We start from the raw sequence: 17,582 nt of genomic DNA, 5'->3' as shown, positions 1-17,582 counted from the left end.
GGAGGCTAAAGGACAGTCCTGTCCCACACAACCTGGGTGGCCTAGGTGGCTGTGCCATTGTGTCACCTGATGAGGAACCAGGAGGTCACCCCCACCCTTTCTGACTGGAGAGGTCTCTAGGACTCCCACGGAGAACAGGACATTTTCCTCTCCATAGGAGCAAGGAGGGGCATGTGATGGTTACAAGCCTGTGTCCCACTAGAAATGTTAACTGGAGGGCTCCAGGAGGAGAGGAGGAGAGCCAGGAATCAGGCTTCAAATCCTGGCTTCTACCAATTCACTTGGTTGGTCAGAGCCTCGGAAGGGACAAGACCCAGTCTGTAGGGGAAGGCCAATCACCCTGCAGCTCCCAGGTCCTTGCAGTGTTCCTGGCAGTGCCCAAGAACCCAAGGCACAGGATAGTAAATTGGAACCTTTGGCTGGCTCAGCCCTGCCTTCTACGCTTGATTCCTGACCCAGCAATCTGATTCCTAGAAGCCGCTAGATCTCAGGCGCACGCATCCTGTCTCTCGTCCTCAAAGATGCTAACCTCTGACGTGGCTTCCTCCCTGACTCCCCCTATTCCCTGTTCTGTGCCCTCTATCTGCATCCAAGCTCCCCTTTTCTCTGGCCTGCGAACCCCGCCCCTCAACTCCAGGCGGTTTAGAGGCGGCGGCCCGAGTGACCCAGACCCAAGGGGCCCAGGCATGGGCGGGTCCTGTCGCGCGCTCCAAGGGGCATCACTGCGGCTGCTGGGGCTACGTGGCTGCCGGGAGTGGGGGGCCAATGCGACGCGGCCCGGAAGGCGGGGCGCGGCCAGGGGGCGGCGCGGAGGCCGGGGCAGAGGCATGCGCCCTGGTCCGCCCCCCCGCCCCCGGCCGCCGGAGCGCAGCCAGCTGAGCGGCGGGAGCCGAGCGGGGCCGCGGCGGAGGCGGCGCGCTGGGAGGGCGGCGGGGCCAAGCGCAGCGCAGCGCTCTGCCCATCGGCAGCCACCACCATCAGGATGCCCCGGCCCGAGGGCCGCTCCGCCGCCAGCCACCCCCGCGGCCCCTGGCGGCGGGCGCTCAGTGCCGGGGCGCGGGAACCGCAGCCGGAGCCGGAGGCGGGAGCAGCGAGCCGGAGCCACGGGCGCCTCAATGCCGGGTGAGCGCCGCCGCCCCGGCCCAGGGGCACCAAAGGGGAAATCCAGGCGGGAGGACTGGACAAGGAGGCTTTGAGAGCCCCTGGTGGGACGCGAGGTCCGTCGGAGTGGCCGTGGGCACCGTTTAGGGCCAGAACGCCCCATCACTACCAACTTGAGGACCTTCGGGGTAACTTCTCTGTGCCAGCCTCTCCCTAGACTCTCTGCTCCCCGGCCTGACAGTGTAGTCCTGGGCGGCTCGCAGGGGGCAGAAGTGGCTATTTTGTAGGTCCCAAGCCGCCTCTCCTCCGTACCCAGTGCAAACTGAGGGTGTGGGTTGAGGCACAGTCCCAACCCTAAGCTGGCTTCCCAGGCCGTTGTTTGGACGCTCCCTCGGGGCTGGAACTGGAAAACCCACAAAGGCCAGGCCGGTAGGGGTGCGCCTTTTAGGGATGGGTAAAGGAACGAACCGAGCCCCGGGAGACCGAGACCTATAAGTGGGGTGTGAAGGGGTGTGCACTGCGCCCTGTGCCCTGTGCCGCCATCCAGCTGGGCTTTTGGAGACCCCTTGGCACACCAGAGGCCAGCTAGGAAGCGAAATCACCAAGCGTCGGCTCCTGGGAGACTGGTGGGCACAGCCCGAGCCCGGGGAATCCTTTCAAGTTCTGGGTTCTCTTTGTTGCGCAATACAGCCCTGGGGCTGCGCGGCCTCATTGGCCCATGGCCGTGACGTCAGGACTCGGCTCTACCCGCAGACCCCGAGGAGGCTTTAAAGCCTGGGTGGGTCTCTAGATTGCCTTATACCTGCTTTGTGACCTTCCTTGGAGAGGGAGTTTTGGGAATCCTGATATGGAAGCACCCTCCTGGAAATGTTGGAGCTGCTTGGAATTCGAATCAGAAGGAGCTTGCTGACTAGAGCAGCCGGTGGGACCCAGTGGGGTCTGGCCCCGGTGACTGCTGCTTCAGGGTCTGTGGGTATCAACAGTGTGTCCCCACAGCCTCTCCACCTAAGAGATCTGATGTCTTCACCCCCCTCCCACACACACACACACACTCCAGAACATTCCTTTCCTCCCAGAATACAGCCTCCAGGGTTGCTGGACCCCAGCATGGCCTGCCAGGGCCAGCACTTTCCTCTTAATTGCTCTCGGCTTGGACACGACCTGGTTGCCAAAGTCGGATCTATCCTGCAGGGACAGGATGCTCGGACAGACCTTGCTTCTAGGAACAGAAAAGTACCTTGTCAGGAACATTTTAGAAGGGCCTGAGAGACCAAGACTTTGGTGTTTGATGAGTGAAGTTTGACTCTTGGCTCGGGTACATAAAGATGTTGGCAGGTGATTTCAGCTCTCTGCCTCCACTGACATGTCTCTCTCTAATGGAAATGGTAGCAGTGGCACCCATTACAAGACACTGGGCGAAAGGTGCCATCCTTCCTTACCCATCAGCACTCCTCAGTCCTATACACCACCGAACTGAATCCTGGGTGAAGATCCCGAAACTCCATGCAATCTGTTAGCCTAGGGAAGTGCTGTCTGCTCGCCCGCCCTCCTGCCGAGCATCTGAGCTCATTACCTGAAAGAGCACATCAATGCTTTTCAAGAAACGCTTTGTCATGCCCAATTCCTGGATTGGAAAACTGAGGTGCAGGGGTCTCAAGTAACAAACAGGGAGCTGAGATTGGACTCCAGTTTCCTGAGTCAAGTTCACAATGTTTTTTTGTTTGGTTGGTTGGTTTGGTTTGGTTTGGTTTGGTTTGATTTGGTTTTTGTTTTTTTGAGACAGGGTTTCTCTGTGTAGTTCTGGCTGTCCTGGAACTCACTCTGTAGACCAGGCTGGCCTCAAACTCAGAAATCCGCCTGCCTCTGCCTCCCAAGTGCTGGGATTAAAGATAAATCTTTTTATTTATATGAATTCGCTGTTGCTGTCTTCAGACACACCAGAAGAGGGCATCGGATCCCATTACAGATGGTTGTGAGCCACCATGTGGTTGTTGGGGATTGAACTCAGGACCTCTGGGAGAGCAGTCAGTGCTCTTAACCACTGAGCCACCTCTCCAGCCCCACAATATTCTTTCTCCCTCACCTTGTAACCTCCAGTCTGCAGCTGAGGAGGCTGGCTAGACTCGGAAGCTGCTGGTGACCGGTACCCTCTGATAGAGCCACGCTGCTGCCCAGACTAGTTTCTGCAAGCAGAGACGTAATGAGTGAATGGGCAGATATTACCGTGTCTGCAGCAGACTTCCACCTGGCGATGTTAAGAGACACTGTGTGCACAGAGGACCCTTCCCGTGGGTCAGGGTCTGGGAAGGCCTGGGACAGGCACACAAAAGAAGCCTCCACTGCCGACTAAAAGGGCTGTATGGAGAGGCAGAGGCACATAGACCTCTGGGAGTTCAAGGCCAGCCTGCTCTACACAGTGAGCTCCATCCAGTACAGCCAAGGCTACGTAAAGTGACCTTGTCTCAAAACATTTTTTAAAATTTTTTTAAAGAAAAGGAATTATCTCAGTTGGCCAGCACAGCTTGGTTTTCCCGTGAGAGAGAGTTCGGAATGTTGGCTGAGGCTGCTGCAGTCCCCCATCTGCCCCAGCAGGGGGCACTGTGGAGGAGGGGCTGGGCCTGACTTGGAGGCCCTGAGTGGAGCAGCTAATAAGACTACAGGTGGCCTTCACCTAACAGGGGACTGGGGCCAGTCCCCTCCCTGTGCCCGGGAGAGCTGACAGACTGGAAGAGGGAACAGTAGGGGGGGATTCTCAGCCTGCTGGTAGGGTGTGGTGCCTCCCCTAACCTTTGACCTTCTGCTCATCCTACGCCCCTCATCCCATCTGAAGGCACCTGGCAGTTCCTTTGCAGTCAAGGCCTGGGCTTTGGGGTGTCTCCAGGCCGACACTAGTCCATAGGACCCTCTGGGTGAGAGCCAGGCAGGCCCAAGAGCTGGCAGCTACCTCACAGCACCTACTGTGTGTGGGACCTAACTCCCAACATGCTGCTGTCCTACTATGTGATACCTTGGCCCTGGGCGGTATGTGGTGTCTATCCACTTAGCTTTTCACAGAAGCAGCATAACTCTTCTGTAGGTGGGGGCCTTGCCACTGCCCACAGCCAGTGTGTGCAGCTCCGGTCACAGTCTCTGTAAGAGACTGTCCACCCACTCCCAGGGTGGGTATTGAGTGGTGGCCAGCTCCTCTCTACCTCACGGGTCACTTAGGGGATCAGAGAAGGCAAAGGATGAATGGAGGTCGGTGGCTGGGGTAAGTGAAGGTCTAAGTGCCTGGGATGGGGTGAGGGGGTTGGAACACAGGATGGTGAGAGAGCTGTGAGTTGAAGCTAGTAAATACATGGGGCAAGCCTGTCCATCTAAGACACCTAAATCCCCAGCACTAAAAGAGGATCAGGGGTTCAAGACCAGCCTTGGACTGTCTTAAGTGAGCAAGTCATGCATGGTGGTCCATGCTTGTAAACTCAACACTTAGAATGCAGGAGGGTCGCTGCAAGTTCAAATCCAGCCTAGGTCTATGTGGCATGTTCCATGATAGCCAGGGTTGCAGCAGAGTGAGACCCTGCCCCCTAAACATTCAGACTGAGGATGGAGAGATGGGTCAGTGATGTGGAACACTTTCTGTTCTTGTAGAGGACCCAGGTTCGGTTCCCAGCCCCTACATGCTGATGCATGGCTGTCTGTGACTCCAGTTCCAGGAGACCCATAATCCTCTCCTGTTCTAGGAACAGATGTGGTATACTGGCAAAACACACATACATATGGTATAAAAAAATAAACAAATCCAAAGACAGCCTGGTCTGAGACTGTAAGCGAGCCGGTGCCTTGTAAGAAAGTTCAGATTCTGGCCTTGGAGAGATGGCTCAGTGGTTAAGAGCACTGACTACTCTTCCAGAGGTCCTGAGTTCAATTCCCAGCAACCACATGGTGGCTCTCAACCATCTGTAATGGGACCCGATGCCCTCTTCTGGTGTGTCTGAAGACAGTGACAGTGTATTCATATGAATAAAAAACTCTTTAAAAAAACAAAAAGAAGCCGGCAGTGGTGGCGCATGCCTTTAATCCCAGAACTTGGGAGGCAGAGGAAGGCGGGTTTCTGAGTTCGAGGCCAGCCTGGTCTACAGAGTGAGTTCCAGGACAGCCAGGGCTGCACAGAGAAACCCTGTCTCAACAAACAGACAGACAGACAGACAGACAGACAGACAGACAGACAGACAGACAGAAAGAAAAGAAAGGAGTCACATATTCTAAGCCTTGATCAGGAGTGAGTACAAATGAGGGAATGTGCACTTAGTTGGCGCCACTATATACCACTCCTTATGCCTCTGACCAGTGAGTAATGAGATTCTGGAGACAACAGCCTGTTGTAAGCCAGGGCCACACAGGTGATGTCACGTGGGGACTCTTCCCATCTCCCGTCTGGTGCTCCGCTGCCGTTGTCAGAGTCCTCACCGAGTGCTCCTTGCTCCCTCCGCAGCTGCTCGTGGTCCCTGGCATCACCGGGCCCCCACGTGTGAGGGCAGCCGCATTGCAAAGAGGCGTGGCTCTGAGGATGCCGCGGCCGCTCGCCAGCTCCCGTGTGCACCATGAGTGATGAGCGGCGGTTGCCGGGCAGTGCGGTAGGCTGGCTGGCGTGCGGAGGCCTGTCGCTGCTAGCCAACGCCTGGGGTATCCTCAGTGTGGGCGCCAAGCAGAAGAAGTGGAAGCCTCTGGAGTTCCTGCTTTGTACGCTGGCGGCCACGCACATGCTCAACGTGGCGGTGCCCATTGCCACGTATGCTGTGGTGCAGCTGCGGAGACAGCGTCCTGACTACGAGTGGAACGAGGGCCTCTGTAAGGTCTTCGTGTCGACGTTCTACACCCTGACACTGGCCACCTGCTTCTCTGTCACCTCCATCTCCTACCACCGCATGTGGATGGTCCGATGGCCAGTCAACTACCGGTGAGCACGGGGCAGCCTGCTGCTCTTAGGGAGGGGCTGTGCTTCAGGCAAAGATGTGCCTGGTGTACCTGTGTACACGAGGGCTCTTGCGTGCCAGATGGGTGACAAGGTTGAGGCTGGCATAGTCTGGGGTGGCTGGGGACATGCATGTAGAATTATGACTGAACATTAGTGTAGCTCAGCCCTATGGGAGAGACGGCTGCAAGAATGCCTCTTTAAAAAAAAAAAAAAATTATAGTATGTATATGAGTACACCATCATTGTCCTCAGACACACCAGACGAGGGCATCGGATCCCATTACAGATGGTTGTGAGCCACCATGTGGTTGCTGGGAATTGAACTCAGGACCTCTGGAAGAGCAGTCAGTGCTCTTAACTGCTGAGCCAGCATGTGTGTGTGTGTGTGTGTGTGTGTGTGTGTGTGTGTGTGAGAGAGAGAGAGAGAGAGAGAGAGAGAGAGAGAGAGAGAGAGAGAGAGAGAGACTGAACAGTAAGGATGTGTACCACATGCATGCAGATGTCTTCAGAGCCCAGAAGAGGGCGTCCGGTCCCCTGGAACTGGACTTACAGGCAGTTGCGAGCCACCTGATGAGGGTGCTAGGAACTGAACCTAGGTCTATCTGGAAGAGCAGCAAGTGCTTTTAGCCACTGAGTCATCTCTCCAGCCCCCGCAGGGGTGCCTCTTGAGTGAGGTATAAGGGCCTGCCGTGCTGGCTGGGTAGAGGCTGTGGTGTTAGTGGGAAGGGGTGGTCAGGGCTCTCTGTGGTCCTATAGAGGTCTGTGAGTAACGCCAGGATTCTCTACCCTGCCCTGCTCTATGCCAGGCTGAGCAACGCCAAGAAGCAGGCAGTGCATACAGTTATGGGCATCTGGATGGTGTCTTTCATCCTGTCGGCCCTTCCTGCGGTTGGCTGGCATGACACGAGCGAGCGTTTCTACACCCACGGCTGCCGGTTCATTGTGGCCGAGATTGGCCTGGGCTTTGGCGTCTGCTTCTTGCTGCTGGTGGGAGGCAGCGTGGCCATGGGCGTGGTCTGTACAGCCATCGCCCTCTTCCAGACGCTGGCCACGCAGGTGGGGCACCGGGCTGACCGCCGCGCCTTCACCGTGCCCACTATCGTGGTGGAAGATGCACAGGGCAAGCGCCGTTCCTCCATCGACGGCTCGGAGCCTGCCAGAACCTCGCTGCAGATCACGGGCCTGGTGGCAACCATTGTGGTCATCTATGACTGCCTCATGGGCTTCCCTGTGCTGGTGGGTGAGGTTGATGGGAAAGGACCCTGTCAGGGGTGTGGCTTCTAGGATAGCCCGGGGACTGGGCATCAGGTGGTTGACATCACAAACCTGACTTCCGAGCTGTTAACACTCCCATTTTATGGATTTGGCAAGCAGAGTTCAGAGAAGTATAGGACTTGCCCAAAGTCAAGGTAGATGGGTGAGATTTGAACCCTCAAAAGCTAGGACCATTTTGTCATACTGCAGGGCAACTTTCCCCCTTACCCAAGGCCTCTTCCATGGTAAGCAGTAGTTAGGCAGGGAGCATTAAATTGGCATAGGACAGGCCCCTAACCTTCTGTGGTATTGCACTTCACTCTTAGGACCAGAGAAGGTCACATTAAAGAAAGGCTCATTTGGAAGAAGACCTTGCTAGCCACAGTCCAGTGCAACTGTCCGGACTCTTCTGACTAGCCTGAACTAGGCTGAGTAAACAGCTCCTGCCACAGGTCTGAAGAGATGAGAGCACAGGCCAGGGCCAGCCTACTCACAGCCAGAAGGCTTACATCCCTGGAGTGGCTGCAGGACAGTCCTAGAGAGGTGCTGGCTTGGTGACAGCTTCAGAGTCACATTACTAGCCAGCCCTGCACCCTCCCACTCTGACAGTGGGGCTGGATACCCATAGTCCTTGGGCCAATGAAAACGGCCAAGAAACTTCCCTGAGAACCACTAAGTACTATAAAGACAGGATGGGGCCTTAGAAGGAGTTAGGGGCCCCACCCCAGCATTTTCTCAGAGCTAGGGAGTGGGTGCCAGCGATGGAGCCTGCTGCTGGCCATAAGCAGTACCGAGAATTCTTACCTCAGAGCTGGAGAGATGGCTCAGTAGTTAAAACATTGGGTGTTCTTGCAGAGGACCTGGGTTTGTTCCCCAGTATCCACATTGTGGCTCACGACCATCTGTAGACACGCACACGGTATACATGCACGCATGCAGGCAAAACACAAATGCTTAGAACGTGAAACTATACAAATCTTTTAGAAAAGAATTCTTACATTCTGCAGTATGGGGTGTCTTAGCCCATTTTACAGATGAGGAAACAGAGCCACCAGAGAAACTCAGGCGCTTTCCAAGTATCCCACAGATTGCAGAACAGACACAACCTACCCATTTTTACTGTTTTGGCATCATTAAACACTTTGCTCGCAGATGTGGGGACCCTGGTAAGGGCCCTGAAGGCCATCTGGTTAGACCCTTTGACTACTGGGCCTCCCCTAGGGTCCGAGCTTCAGCGGTCCAGGAAGACACAGGAGTAGACAGAAAAGTGCAGGCTTGAGACCTGTTTCTCCTACCATGTCCCTTAAGAAGCAGGTGGCAGTAACCCATGTCACACCACCCGTGGGCACCCACGAGCTCCACAGCACTGAGGAGTGATTCACACAGCTGAGCTGTACACAGGGTAGACACAAGCCTCTGCCTTCAGTCGCTCAACTGGCCCTTTCTGGGTGGCCGGGAGCTCTTCTCCCCTCCACCTTCTACACTTTCTTTTCCTCTGGGCAGTGGGTTATAGGCTCTGCCACACAGATGGGGTAATGGTAGTTAGGAGGGATGTTGGGGGGTGGGGGGTCCTGTGAGTCAGGCCTGGCCCTGTGCCCACAGGTGGTGAGCTTCAGTAGTCTGCGGGCTGATGCCTCAGCACCCTGGATGGTGCTCTGCGTCCTGTGGTGCTCGGTGGCCCAGGCCCTGCTGCTGCCTCTGTTTCTCTGGACTTGTGATCGTTACCGGGCAGACCTCAAGGCAGTCTGGGAGAAGTGCATGGCCCTTATGGCCAACGATGAGGACTCTGACAATGGTAAGGATGGCCTCAGGGTGGCCCCCGGGGAGGACAGTGCCTGCGTGAGATCGCTGGGGGTGGGGTCAGCGGAACAGTAGTGATTTGGTATACCCTCACCACGTGACACTTAGGTGGCCCTGTTCACCACCACTAGATATTCCTGTGGCATATCCTGTGGTACCATAGGCTGGCTTGTGCCATGTGCCAAGAGTGGTCTGCCTGTGTGGATATTTAGTCCCATGGAGTTCCTACCCTAAATCTCAGACGAGCAAATTAGTTCAATATGTCAACCTCCAGATTCAAAGCTAATGCTATAACTGGGATTTGAACTTGGAACCCTTACCTTCCCTTTTCCAAAAACTAGTCCCTTCCTGTGAGGATTCCCTAAAGCCTTCCCGGATGCCTTTCACAGCCCCACGCGTCTGTCCTGTCCTGCAGAGACCAGTGTAGAGGGCAGTATCTCCCCAGACCTGGTATCAGAGCGCTCCCTTGACTACAGCTATGGAGGTGGCTTCGTGGCTCTGGACAGGATGGCCAAGTATGAACTCTCTGCCCTGGAGGGAGGCTTACCCCAGCTCTACCCTCTGCGGCCACTGCAGGAGGATCGGATGCAGTATCTGCAGGTAGGTTGAGGCAGAGCAGAGGAACCTCATACGTCTGTGGTGCCTCCCCTCTTCCCTCCCTTCCTCTCTCTCCTCTCTTCTCCTTTCCCCCTCCCCCTCTCCTCTCTTTCCCACTCTCCTCGCTCACACAACCCATGCGGGTGGGCCATGTTCCCCATGCTCTGGAAGAGGGGCCCATTGGTGTCCTGTGCTATGAACCTTCCCATGAGCCTTCGCTCCAACCGACCCAAGCTTCAGCCAACACCCAGCTTCAGAGAGGTGGTCACCTGCCCCAAATCTCACTTCTCCAAACCAGGGGGCCCTCGTCCCTGACCCACACACTGCTCTGCAGGGCGCGGGGAGGCATCGGTGCGGGTTTCCAGGAGGGCAGCCCTGTTTCAGCCCGGCCGGGTGCTCGCAGGTCCCGCCCACCCGGCGGTTCTCCCACGATGATGCCGACGTGTGGGCGGCCGTCCCGCTGCCCACCCTCCTGCCACGCTGGAGCTCGGGCGAGGACTTGGCAGCCCTGGCACACTTGATGCTGCCCGCGGGCTCCGACCGGCGGCGCGGGAGCCTGCTGGCCTTCACCGAGGATGCGCCCCCGTTCCGCCCGCGCCGTCGCTCTGCCGAGAGCCTGTTGTCCCTCCAGCCCTCGTCTGTAGACGGCGGCTCGCGTCGCGCCCAGGACTCGCCTCCCGGCAGCCCGCGTCGCCGCCCCGGGCCCGGCGCCCGCTCCGCCTCGGTGTCGCTGCTGCCGGACGCCTTCGCGCTGACCGCCTTCGAGCGCGAGCCGCAGGCTCTTCGTCGCGTGCCCGCCCTGGCGCGGCCCTTCCCCGCTGCCCCCGACGGCGCGGAGTCTGCTGAGGTCCCGACGCCCCCTGGTGGCCGTGTGCAACGCTGTCAGGGACGTCGGGCCGCGCGCGCGCACGCGGGTCCCCTGCAGAGCAGCCTGAGCGCGTCGTGGGGCGAGCCCGGCGGCTTGCATGCGGCCGGCTGCGGCAGCACCAGCAGCTTTCTGAGCTCGCCCTCCGAGTCCTCGGGCTACGTCACGCTGCACTCGGACTCGCTGGGCTCCGCGTCCTAGGGCCCCCAGAGACGCCACGCAGGCGGAAGAGGCACAGCACCAAAGATGCCGCAACGTGTTAGGCACCAATAAGCGCCACCTGCACTGGGGGGGTGAATGGATGGTGGACTCTGCGCCGCCCCTCTTACAGTTCATTCCTTCTGGTGTCACCTGGAGGGATTGGCCATCCTGAGTGGCTGCACAGGACATGGACCTGCAGCTGAGCACGGCATCTCCCAGGAAGGGGCAGGCTGTGACTGTGTAGCGAATGGCATCTGCACGTTCTGTACACCTCTGAGGCTAGACCGGGGTGTAGGGAACCCTGAGACCGGACCACCAGGAGAAAGGACGTTCTCAGAGAAGCTTAAGCCGGAAATCACGACTGCATTCAATGCCCCGCACTGCCTCTCTCTCACCTTCTAGGGTGTGGCATGTAGTGCGTCCGCAAACATAGGGGTCTTCAGAGCCCGAACAAGTTCTATTGAGTAGGCTTTCCATGTGGCCTGCCTCAGTTTCCCCGTCTCCGAAGAGTGGATGACCATGACACATCTCTCAGGGCTGTTTGAAGAACACTCTCGATCTGTGTGTCCTGGTATTTGAATGGACCAGGTGTGAGAGGTAGTGAGGGCCCTTTGTTAGGGTCAGCCTTCAACATGTGGTCCCCAGATCCGAGGCCTCTCAGTCTCAATGACCTTTGCCCTCTTGGAGACTCGCCCCACTTTAGCTAAAGCACAACACCATGGGTATAACAGCCACCTCGATTCCTGTTAGTGTCCCCATGCTCAAGATTCCACCGTATTGCCTGTCTCCCACTATGCCGGCCGCCTCCGTGGTCCTGCTGTGAAGGCCGCGGGTGAAGGCCTGGCACAGAGAACCAAAGCACGTGGAAGTGGACTTCCGTGTCTCAGCGCCCGTCTCTAGCGTTGCCTCCCACCTACACAGGCACAGTCCCTGGAAAGGGTGTCCCGTACCCCACTTCCACTGCAAGAAGGGCTGTGCTCTTCCCTGGGTGGACCCCTTTCTGGGTCTGGGCTGTGCCAGGGACATAGGTATGTTCCCAGGAGAGACCCAGGGCTTTGAGCTGTGAGTGAAGGGGCAGTGCTGTCACCACACATCAGGTCCCTCTGGGTTGGGACCTAGAGATAGTCTCGAGCTGAGCACAGAGCCAGCCTGTGTCTTGTTCTCCTTGAGACATGGCCAGGCCCATCTCCTCTCCCTCTGCAGACAGACTTCCAACCACAGCTGGGGACGGGGGTGGGGGATTGGTCTATCCTAGGCCTCAGAGGTCTCTGTAATCTCTGGTTAAGTGAAAGATCAGGCTCCACAGAAGAGTAAGGCGGGGCTGTGGTTCGTGTTTGGACTTGGGAGAAGCTGCCTCTGGCCATTTGCTGCTGTGCCTTCGGGGACTGACATCATATGGGGGCAGAGGCCACCAGCTAGCCACTGTCTCCCTCACAGGTCTCAAATGACCAATTTACCACTCGGGTTTCACTCTGTATTTTGTATTCAACGGCAATACTTGTAATGGGGACATAGTCCCCCAAAGTCACTCCTAATTTTTACAAAATGTTAAGGGCAAACCCTAAACAGAGGGCCCTTGGCACCTAGGGTTCGTTCCCACACCCAGTTCGGCCTCCCTGTTTGCTGACGGCTGTAAGGACCTTGGCCCTGGGGTTACTGGTAAGAGAACTATCTGTATACCACCACCCAGCCCAGAGTCAGGGATCCGTTTGTAGTTTTTTGAAAAACAGCATTTCTTTTCTGTACAGGACCCATTAAAACTTTCCTCGTGCTTTGCACACAGACTTCTGAGACTGGTTTCATGGAAACCTGTTTAAGCGGGGTCAACCAGCTGCTCCCCGAATCTAAGTCTAGAGCCTGAAGCCTAGGTCAGTACATTCCCTTAGACTTGTCATGTCTCCCGCTTTCCCACCTGGCCAGCGAGACAGACCTGAGTCCACAACAGTAGTGTTGTGTGGGGGCCACGAAGCCCGCGGATAAGGGCTAGCATTTGACCCCCACTGCGAAGTTGATTCAGAACGAGGACTGGGTGTGTGCCCTGTGCGACCATTGGCCTCACGACACACTCTGATGACGCCCCTGAAATTCACCGCCTCCTCGGTCTGGTCCTTGCTGAGAGGCCGCCACCTGGCGGTAGGAGAGAAAAATACTCTTGTCGTTTCTCCCAGCCGGGTAGCGGACTTTGAGATGGCCACATCTGGAACTTCCACACTCATCCTTACTTCAAAAAGCCTGCGGGAGGGGTGGGGCGTAGTGGGTGGGTTAGGGTGGGATAGCCAAGTTGCAGAAAATCCTGAGAGGACCAGCAAGTTTACCCTCAGGGCAAGAGTCGCCCCAACCTTGAAATTAGCCCGCAGACAGTTGATACGTGTGCTGCACTCAGGTCTCAGTCTCTGTATTCACGCTCAGTCTTTATTCATAATTGTACGTTGGTAATGGGAGGTGCTGGGATTTCGAACTGGACCCCAGACTGGTCCGCGACAGGAGCCCTCTCCCCGACACAGTCGCAGCTAATGGCAACAGGCTCTTAGCTGAGTCTAGAGCTCAGAAGGCACTACAGTGGTCTTTGCAGAACACAAAATGCTCATGTCTCAGCAGTGCTACCCAGGGATGGGTGGGACCCGGGATTCTAGATTGTGGCAATGTGCCTTAGGGGCGGAGCCAGTGCTCCGTGCCAGCACGCCGCTGGCATAGGTTATTTGGGAGCAGGGAGGGCCTGGGAGAGCCTCCAGCAGTGTGGGATCGGTGCAGAGGGGGTGATGGGTTGCGATGGTAGTGAGTCTTGGGTGGTAGTAAGATGGCAGCCCCTCGCTGAAGGGGCGGGCCCCGGCGCGCTTTGTGCCGGTGGGAACCGAGCGCCCGAGGCCGGTTGAATGGGCCAGGGCGGGGCAGCGATTCTCCTCGCTGCGAGGGGTCCGCGCTGCGCTGTTAGCAACCGCGACCTTCCCACCGTGACGCAGCGGTGGAGAGGGGGCAGGGGCGGACTGCCAGCCCCCGGTCCTGGGAAAGGGGTAGAGCTCACCCGTCCCCTCCCATCTTCACTAGAAGCGGGAGGTGGAAAGCTGGTCTGGCTGCAGTGGGTGGGGCTGGAGTGGGTGGGGCTGGAGTGGGTGAAATCACCTAGACGTACAGATCCCATCCGCAAATGGCTCCGTGGATTTCCCTGCAGACCCACCAGACCATCGATTGATAAAGTGACTCTTTGAAGTCACCATGGGTTCCCCAAAATACTTTCCCCAGACTAGACGGCGGGGTAATGGGGGAGGGGAGGAGGGCTTGAGTCTAAATCCTTGCAGTGCCTTCACCAGGGCCGCCACAGGCGAAACCCGGATCTCGGATTCTCGGCCTGGCAGTTTGATGCAGGTTGTGGTGCCAGAACACCGCCGGTAGACGACTCAAAGAGACTTCCAGGGAGAGGGAGAGGGGACTGCGGGGACTGGGAGCCACCTGTAGCGGGATCTGGGACCCAGATGGCCGGGAGGCAGGGGCTGAGGACAGAGGCCGTCTGTGGACTGGCGCTGTCCGTGGTGCTGCCTGCCCTGCTCTGAAGCAGCAGGGGGCAGCGCAGGCCGCTGTGGTCCTCTCCGGGCCGAAGCCTCTGGCTCACGCTGGGCAAGCCGCCTTGGAAAGGGTAGTCCACCCCACTGGGTACTGGCCAGAGTCCTGGAGGAAGGAAGGGAGGAGAGACGGGAGTAGAAGGAAAGAGGTGTGGAGAAAAAAAGGGGGGGAGGGAGAAGCATAACGACAAGAAATACGATGGTCTCAATGGGGCAGACCTGTGTTCACACTCCACCTGCAAACCCACGGCCAAACAGACCTTAGCTTCCCTTCTTCACATCCGCTCCAGCTAGGTGGTGGGCCCTCCTCACCTAGCTGCCCACCTGAGCAATCCTCTCTAACCATCCCCCCACCCCATCCCAGGATATCACTTTGTAGCGCAATCAGACTAATCTCCATCCTCCTGCCTCAGCAAGCCCCCAAGGCTAGCTGTCACACGCCCCCTCCCAGCATCACACCGTGGATCGTCACTACCTTGCAATGAGTTCTGGAGGCTTCTCACGTACTTAACACTCAGCTCCAGGATATCGGCCTTCTCCAGCTTTCGTTTCCGTATCTGCCAAGCCATAGGAAGATGCTCTTACCCGGCAGCTGGGGAAGTGGTGGGCTGAGGACTCCCCTCCTCTCCTACCTTACCTGATGTGAGTAGTGTCTCTCCAGAAGAGACCTTAGCTGCTCCAGGGACACGTTGATGCGTGCACGGCGCTTCTTCTCCATCAGAGGCTTGGAGATCTGCAGGCCAGCCAGGAGTTTTTAGAGAGGCCTTAGCTTTCCAGGCCTCCACTCCCTCCAACCCAGGGGTTCCCACCCCATACCCTCCAGCACCCAGACCTTTCTGAAGCTGCTGGCTGGGCCACTGGGGTTGCCCCTCGACGTGGGTTCAGTGCCCATGTTGTGAGGTTCACACAGGCAGTAGGCTGCATTCCCTTTATAGGGCACCTCGTTTACATGTCAATGAGCCTCTAGGAACTGGAAAAACTCAGAGGGGGGAGGGGACAGAAAGGGGCCCCTTCCAATAGCCCAGGCTGCCTCTGGCTTTCTGGCTTCCCTGAGGAAGGCTTCCCCCCCCCCACACACACACCCTAATGCACTACTACTCCAGTCTCTCCTCCCAGGCTCATCTCTTCCAGGCATCGTCGGGCCAGCCACTATAGGTTCTGAACCTCAGCGCTGTCTCTGCTTCCAAGTCTGGCTGCTGCTTATCCAACAGTCTTCTGATGGTCCTCTGCTATGGCAGGGAGCTTTGTGAGCTGGGGACCATCCTAAATGATGATAGTTGGAGCTCCAGGTGTCCTGAGGCCTGATAAAGATGCCAAGGCAAGGATGCTGGCCAGTGATGCTTTTCTGCCCCCTTCACGCTCTGGCCACGCTGAGATGCTGAATTAGTCTCCCTAATGTCAGGACAATGTAGCAATTTTCTGCCTGTGGTTGCTCAAAGCCAGTTGCAAGCAGGGCCTGTGGGGGCCACGCAGTAACATGTGTCCCATTAAAGCGTGCAGCCCGCCTGCAGGGCCACAACAGGCCTCCTCCTTCTGAGGACCCAGCGACTAGGCTATTGAATGATAGGACCCAATATAGAGACTTGCAGCTGGCAGGCAGACCACCCGGCCCCCAGCCCTGGGCTTCCAGGTTTGCCACTCTGGTGAAGGATCAGTCTCTTAAGAGAAAATCTGTGAGCCACGTGTGGTGGCGCACACCTTTAATCACGGAACTCAGGAGGCAGGCAAGTCTCTGAGTTCAAGGCCAGGCTGGTTTTAGAACAAATTCCAGGACAGCTAGGAGAAATCCTGACTGGGGATCTGGTGGAGAGCAGAGAGGGAGGGAGGGAGGGAGGGAGGGAGGGAGGGAGGGAGGGAGGGAGGGAGGGAAAGAGAAGGAGGAGGAGGGGGAGGGGGAGGAGGAGGAGGAGGAGGAGGAGGAGGAAGAAGAAGAAGAAGAAGAAGAAGAAGAAGAAGAAGAAGAAGAAGAAGAAGAAGAAGAAGAAGAAGAAGAAGAAGGAGAAAGAGAGGAGGAGGAGAAGAGAGAAGAGAGAAGAGAGAGGAGAGAGGAGAGACAGCGACTGCTTGCATCCTGTCTAAGCTCCTCCCCACAGTTACCTGGCAACAGCCAGGTAGGCTGACTCACTATGAAAGGGGCTGCTTGCCCCCTCCTTGATCTCTTGCCCTCTTGACCTCTTGGTCTCTTGCCTTCTTGCTCCCCCTCTGTCCCCATTCCCTTCCCCCCTCTCTCCACGTGCTCATGGCCGGCCTCTACTCTTGTACTTCTCTATTCTCTCTGCCTTTCTCTGCCTCTACTACCCTCTTACCTCCCCTCCCCATGCCCTGAATAAACTATTCTATACTATACTGTCTGTAGCTGGTCCCTCAGGGCGAAGGGACGCCTCAGCATGGGCCCGCTGAGACGTTCCCTTCCCCCACACCTCACGCCCCCCCTCCATAGACCATATCTCCCTTCTTTTTATCTTTATATAAACACATCAGAGACAGAGAGGGGGCCCACAACTGGGGTTCAGCTCCTGTGGGCCTTCTGTTAAATTCAGTGAGTGGGGCTGGCGACCGCTGAAGCTCTGAGGAGAGGCCACATTCGGCTGTAGGTTCTGTACACCTTTCCATTGTCCACGTTGTTGGGATACAGGGAGTCCAGCAAAGGAGGCGCTGGGAGCATCAGCTATAGGGCAGGCTGGGCCCTTCAGGAAGACTACAGCCCCCCACACGACTCCCTCCGGTTGGACCAGGGAAGTTTGACTGTCAACTGTGACTGACAAGAAGGCAGACCTCCGGAGAAAATCTCGTGTTCAAACCTAGATAACTCCTTTTCATACACGCTTCTGGTCTTAGTTTGAGGGGCAGGAGACTGAAGTAGCGTTCCTGACAATGCGGATGAGGCCATAGGAAGTCTACCAAGTCGTGCAGCATCCTCTGTAGGCAAGTAATGGGGAGGAAGAGGCCTCTGTGAGTTCTCAAGAGGCTAGTGCTGGGTCAAGATGCCCCCCAGATCGGGTACCTTTTTAACCCCCTCCACTTTCCCTCGCTCTGGGCATTGATGGGCTTCGTCTATGGCTCTCAAACGCCTAGCAGCGTGGAGAATCGAGCCCCGCCCTCCACCTTTCAGGCCCAGGGAAAGGCGATCACAACTCTGGAACGTTCTCCCGCCGCCCCCCCACCCCCCCCTTTAGGGCGGGAGGGCTAGGTCTGGATGGGTTTAGACTCTGGGCTGGTGATGGGACTGAAGCCCAGTTGGCGAGCGCTG

The 17,582-nt window shown here is 57.2% G+C and overlaps 2 protein-coding genes across 3 annotated transcripts; one reads left to right on the top strand and one right to left on the bottom strand.

The window, feature by feature from the left end:
* The first annotated feature begins 868 nt into the window (after positions 1 to 868).
* Positions 869 to 12,559, top strand: Gpr153 (G protein-coupled receptor 153). 2 transcript variants are annotated; one of them, XM_034502659.2, is made up of 6 exons: positions 869 to 1,122; positions 5,576 to 6,040; positions 6,865 to 7,294; positions 8,915 to 9,107; positions 9,528 to 9,712; positions 10,113 to 12,559. In XM_034502659.2, the coding sequence occupies exons 2-6, from the start codon at positions 5,685 to 5,687 to the stop codon at positions 10,773 to 10,775; spliced, it is 1,827 nt and encodes a 608-aa protein (XP_034358550.1). In that variant the 5' UTR covers positions 869 to 1,122; positions 5,576 to 5,684; the 3' UTR covers positions 10,776 to 12,559. The 2 variants fall into 2 exon arrangements, with proteins under 2 accessions (XP_034358550.1, XP_034358549.1); XM_034502658.2 differs by having other exon boundaries at positions 10,044 to 12,559.
* Positions 12,560 to 14,013: 1,454 nt separating this feature from the next.
* Hes3 (hes family bHLH transcription factor 3) lies at positions 14,014 to 15,050 on the bottom strand. The gene is made up of 3 exons (XM_034501625.2): positions 14,970 to 15,050; positions 14,808 to 14,889; positions 14,014 to 14,438 (listed from the first exon to the last, which is right to left on the bottom strand). Exons 1-3 carry the CDS (start codon positions 15,048 to 15,050, stop codon positions 14,077 to 14,079), a joined length of 525 nt encoding a protein of 174 aa, XP_034357516.2. The 3' UTR covers positions 14,014 to 14,076.
* Positions 15,051 to 17,582: the final 2,532 nt, after the last annotated feature.

The sequence above is a fragment of the Arvicanthis niloticus genome, chromosome 5 (genome assembly GCF_011762505.2).
Source record: "Arvicanthis niloticus isolate mArvNil1 chromosome 5, mArvNil1.pat.X, whole genome shotgun sequence".
Lineage (NCBI taxonomy): Eukaryota > Metazoa > Chordata > Mammalia > Rodentia > Muridae > Arvicanthis > Arvicanthis niloticus.
The sequence above is the reverse complement of the archived record's forward strand: the minus strand, read 5'-3'. Positions and strand labels throughout refer to the sequence as shown.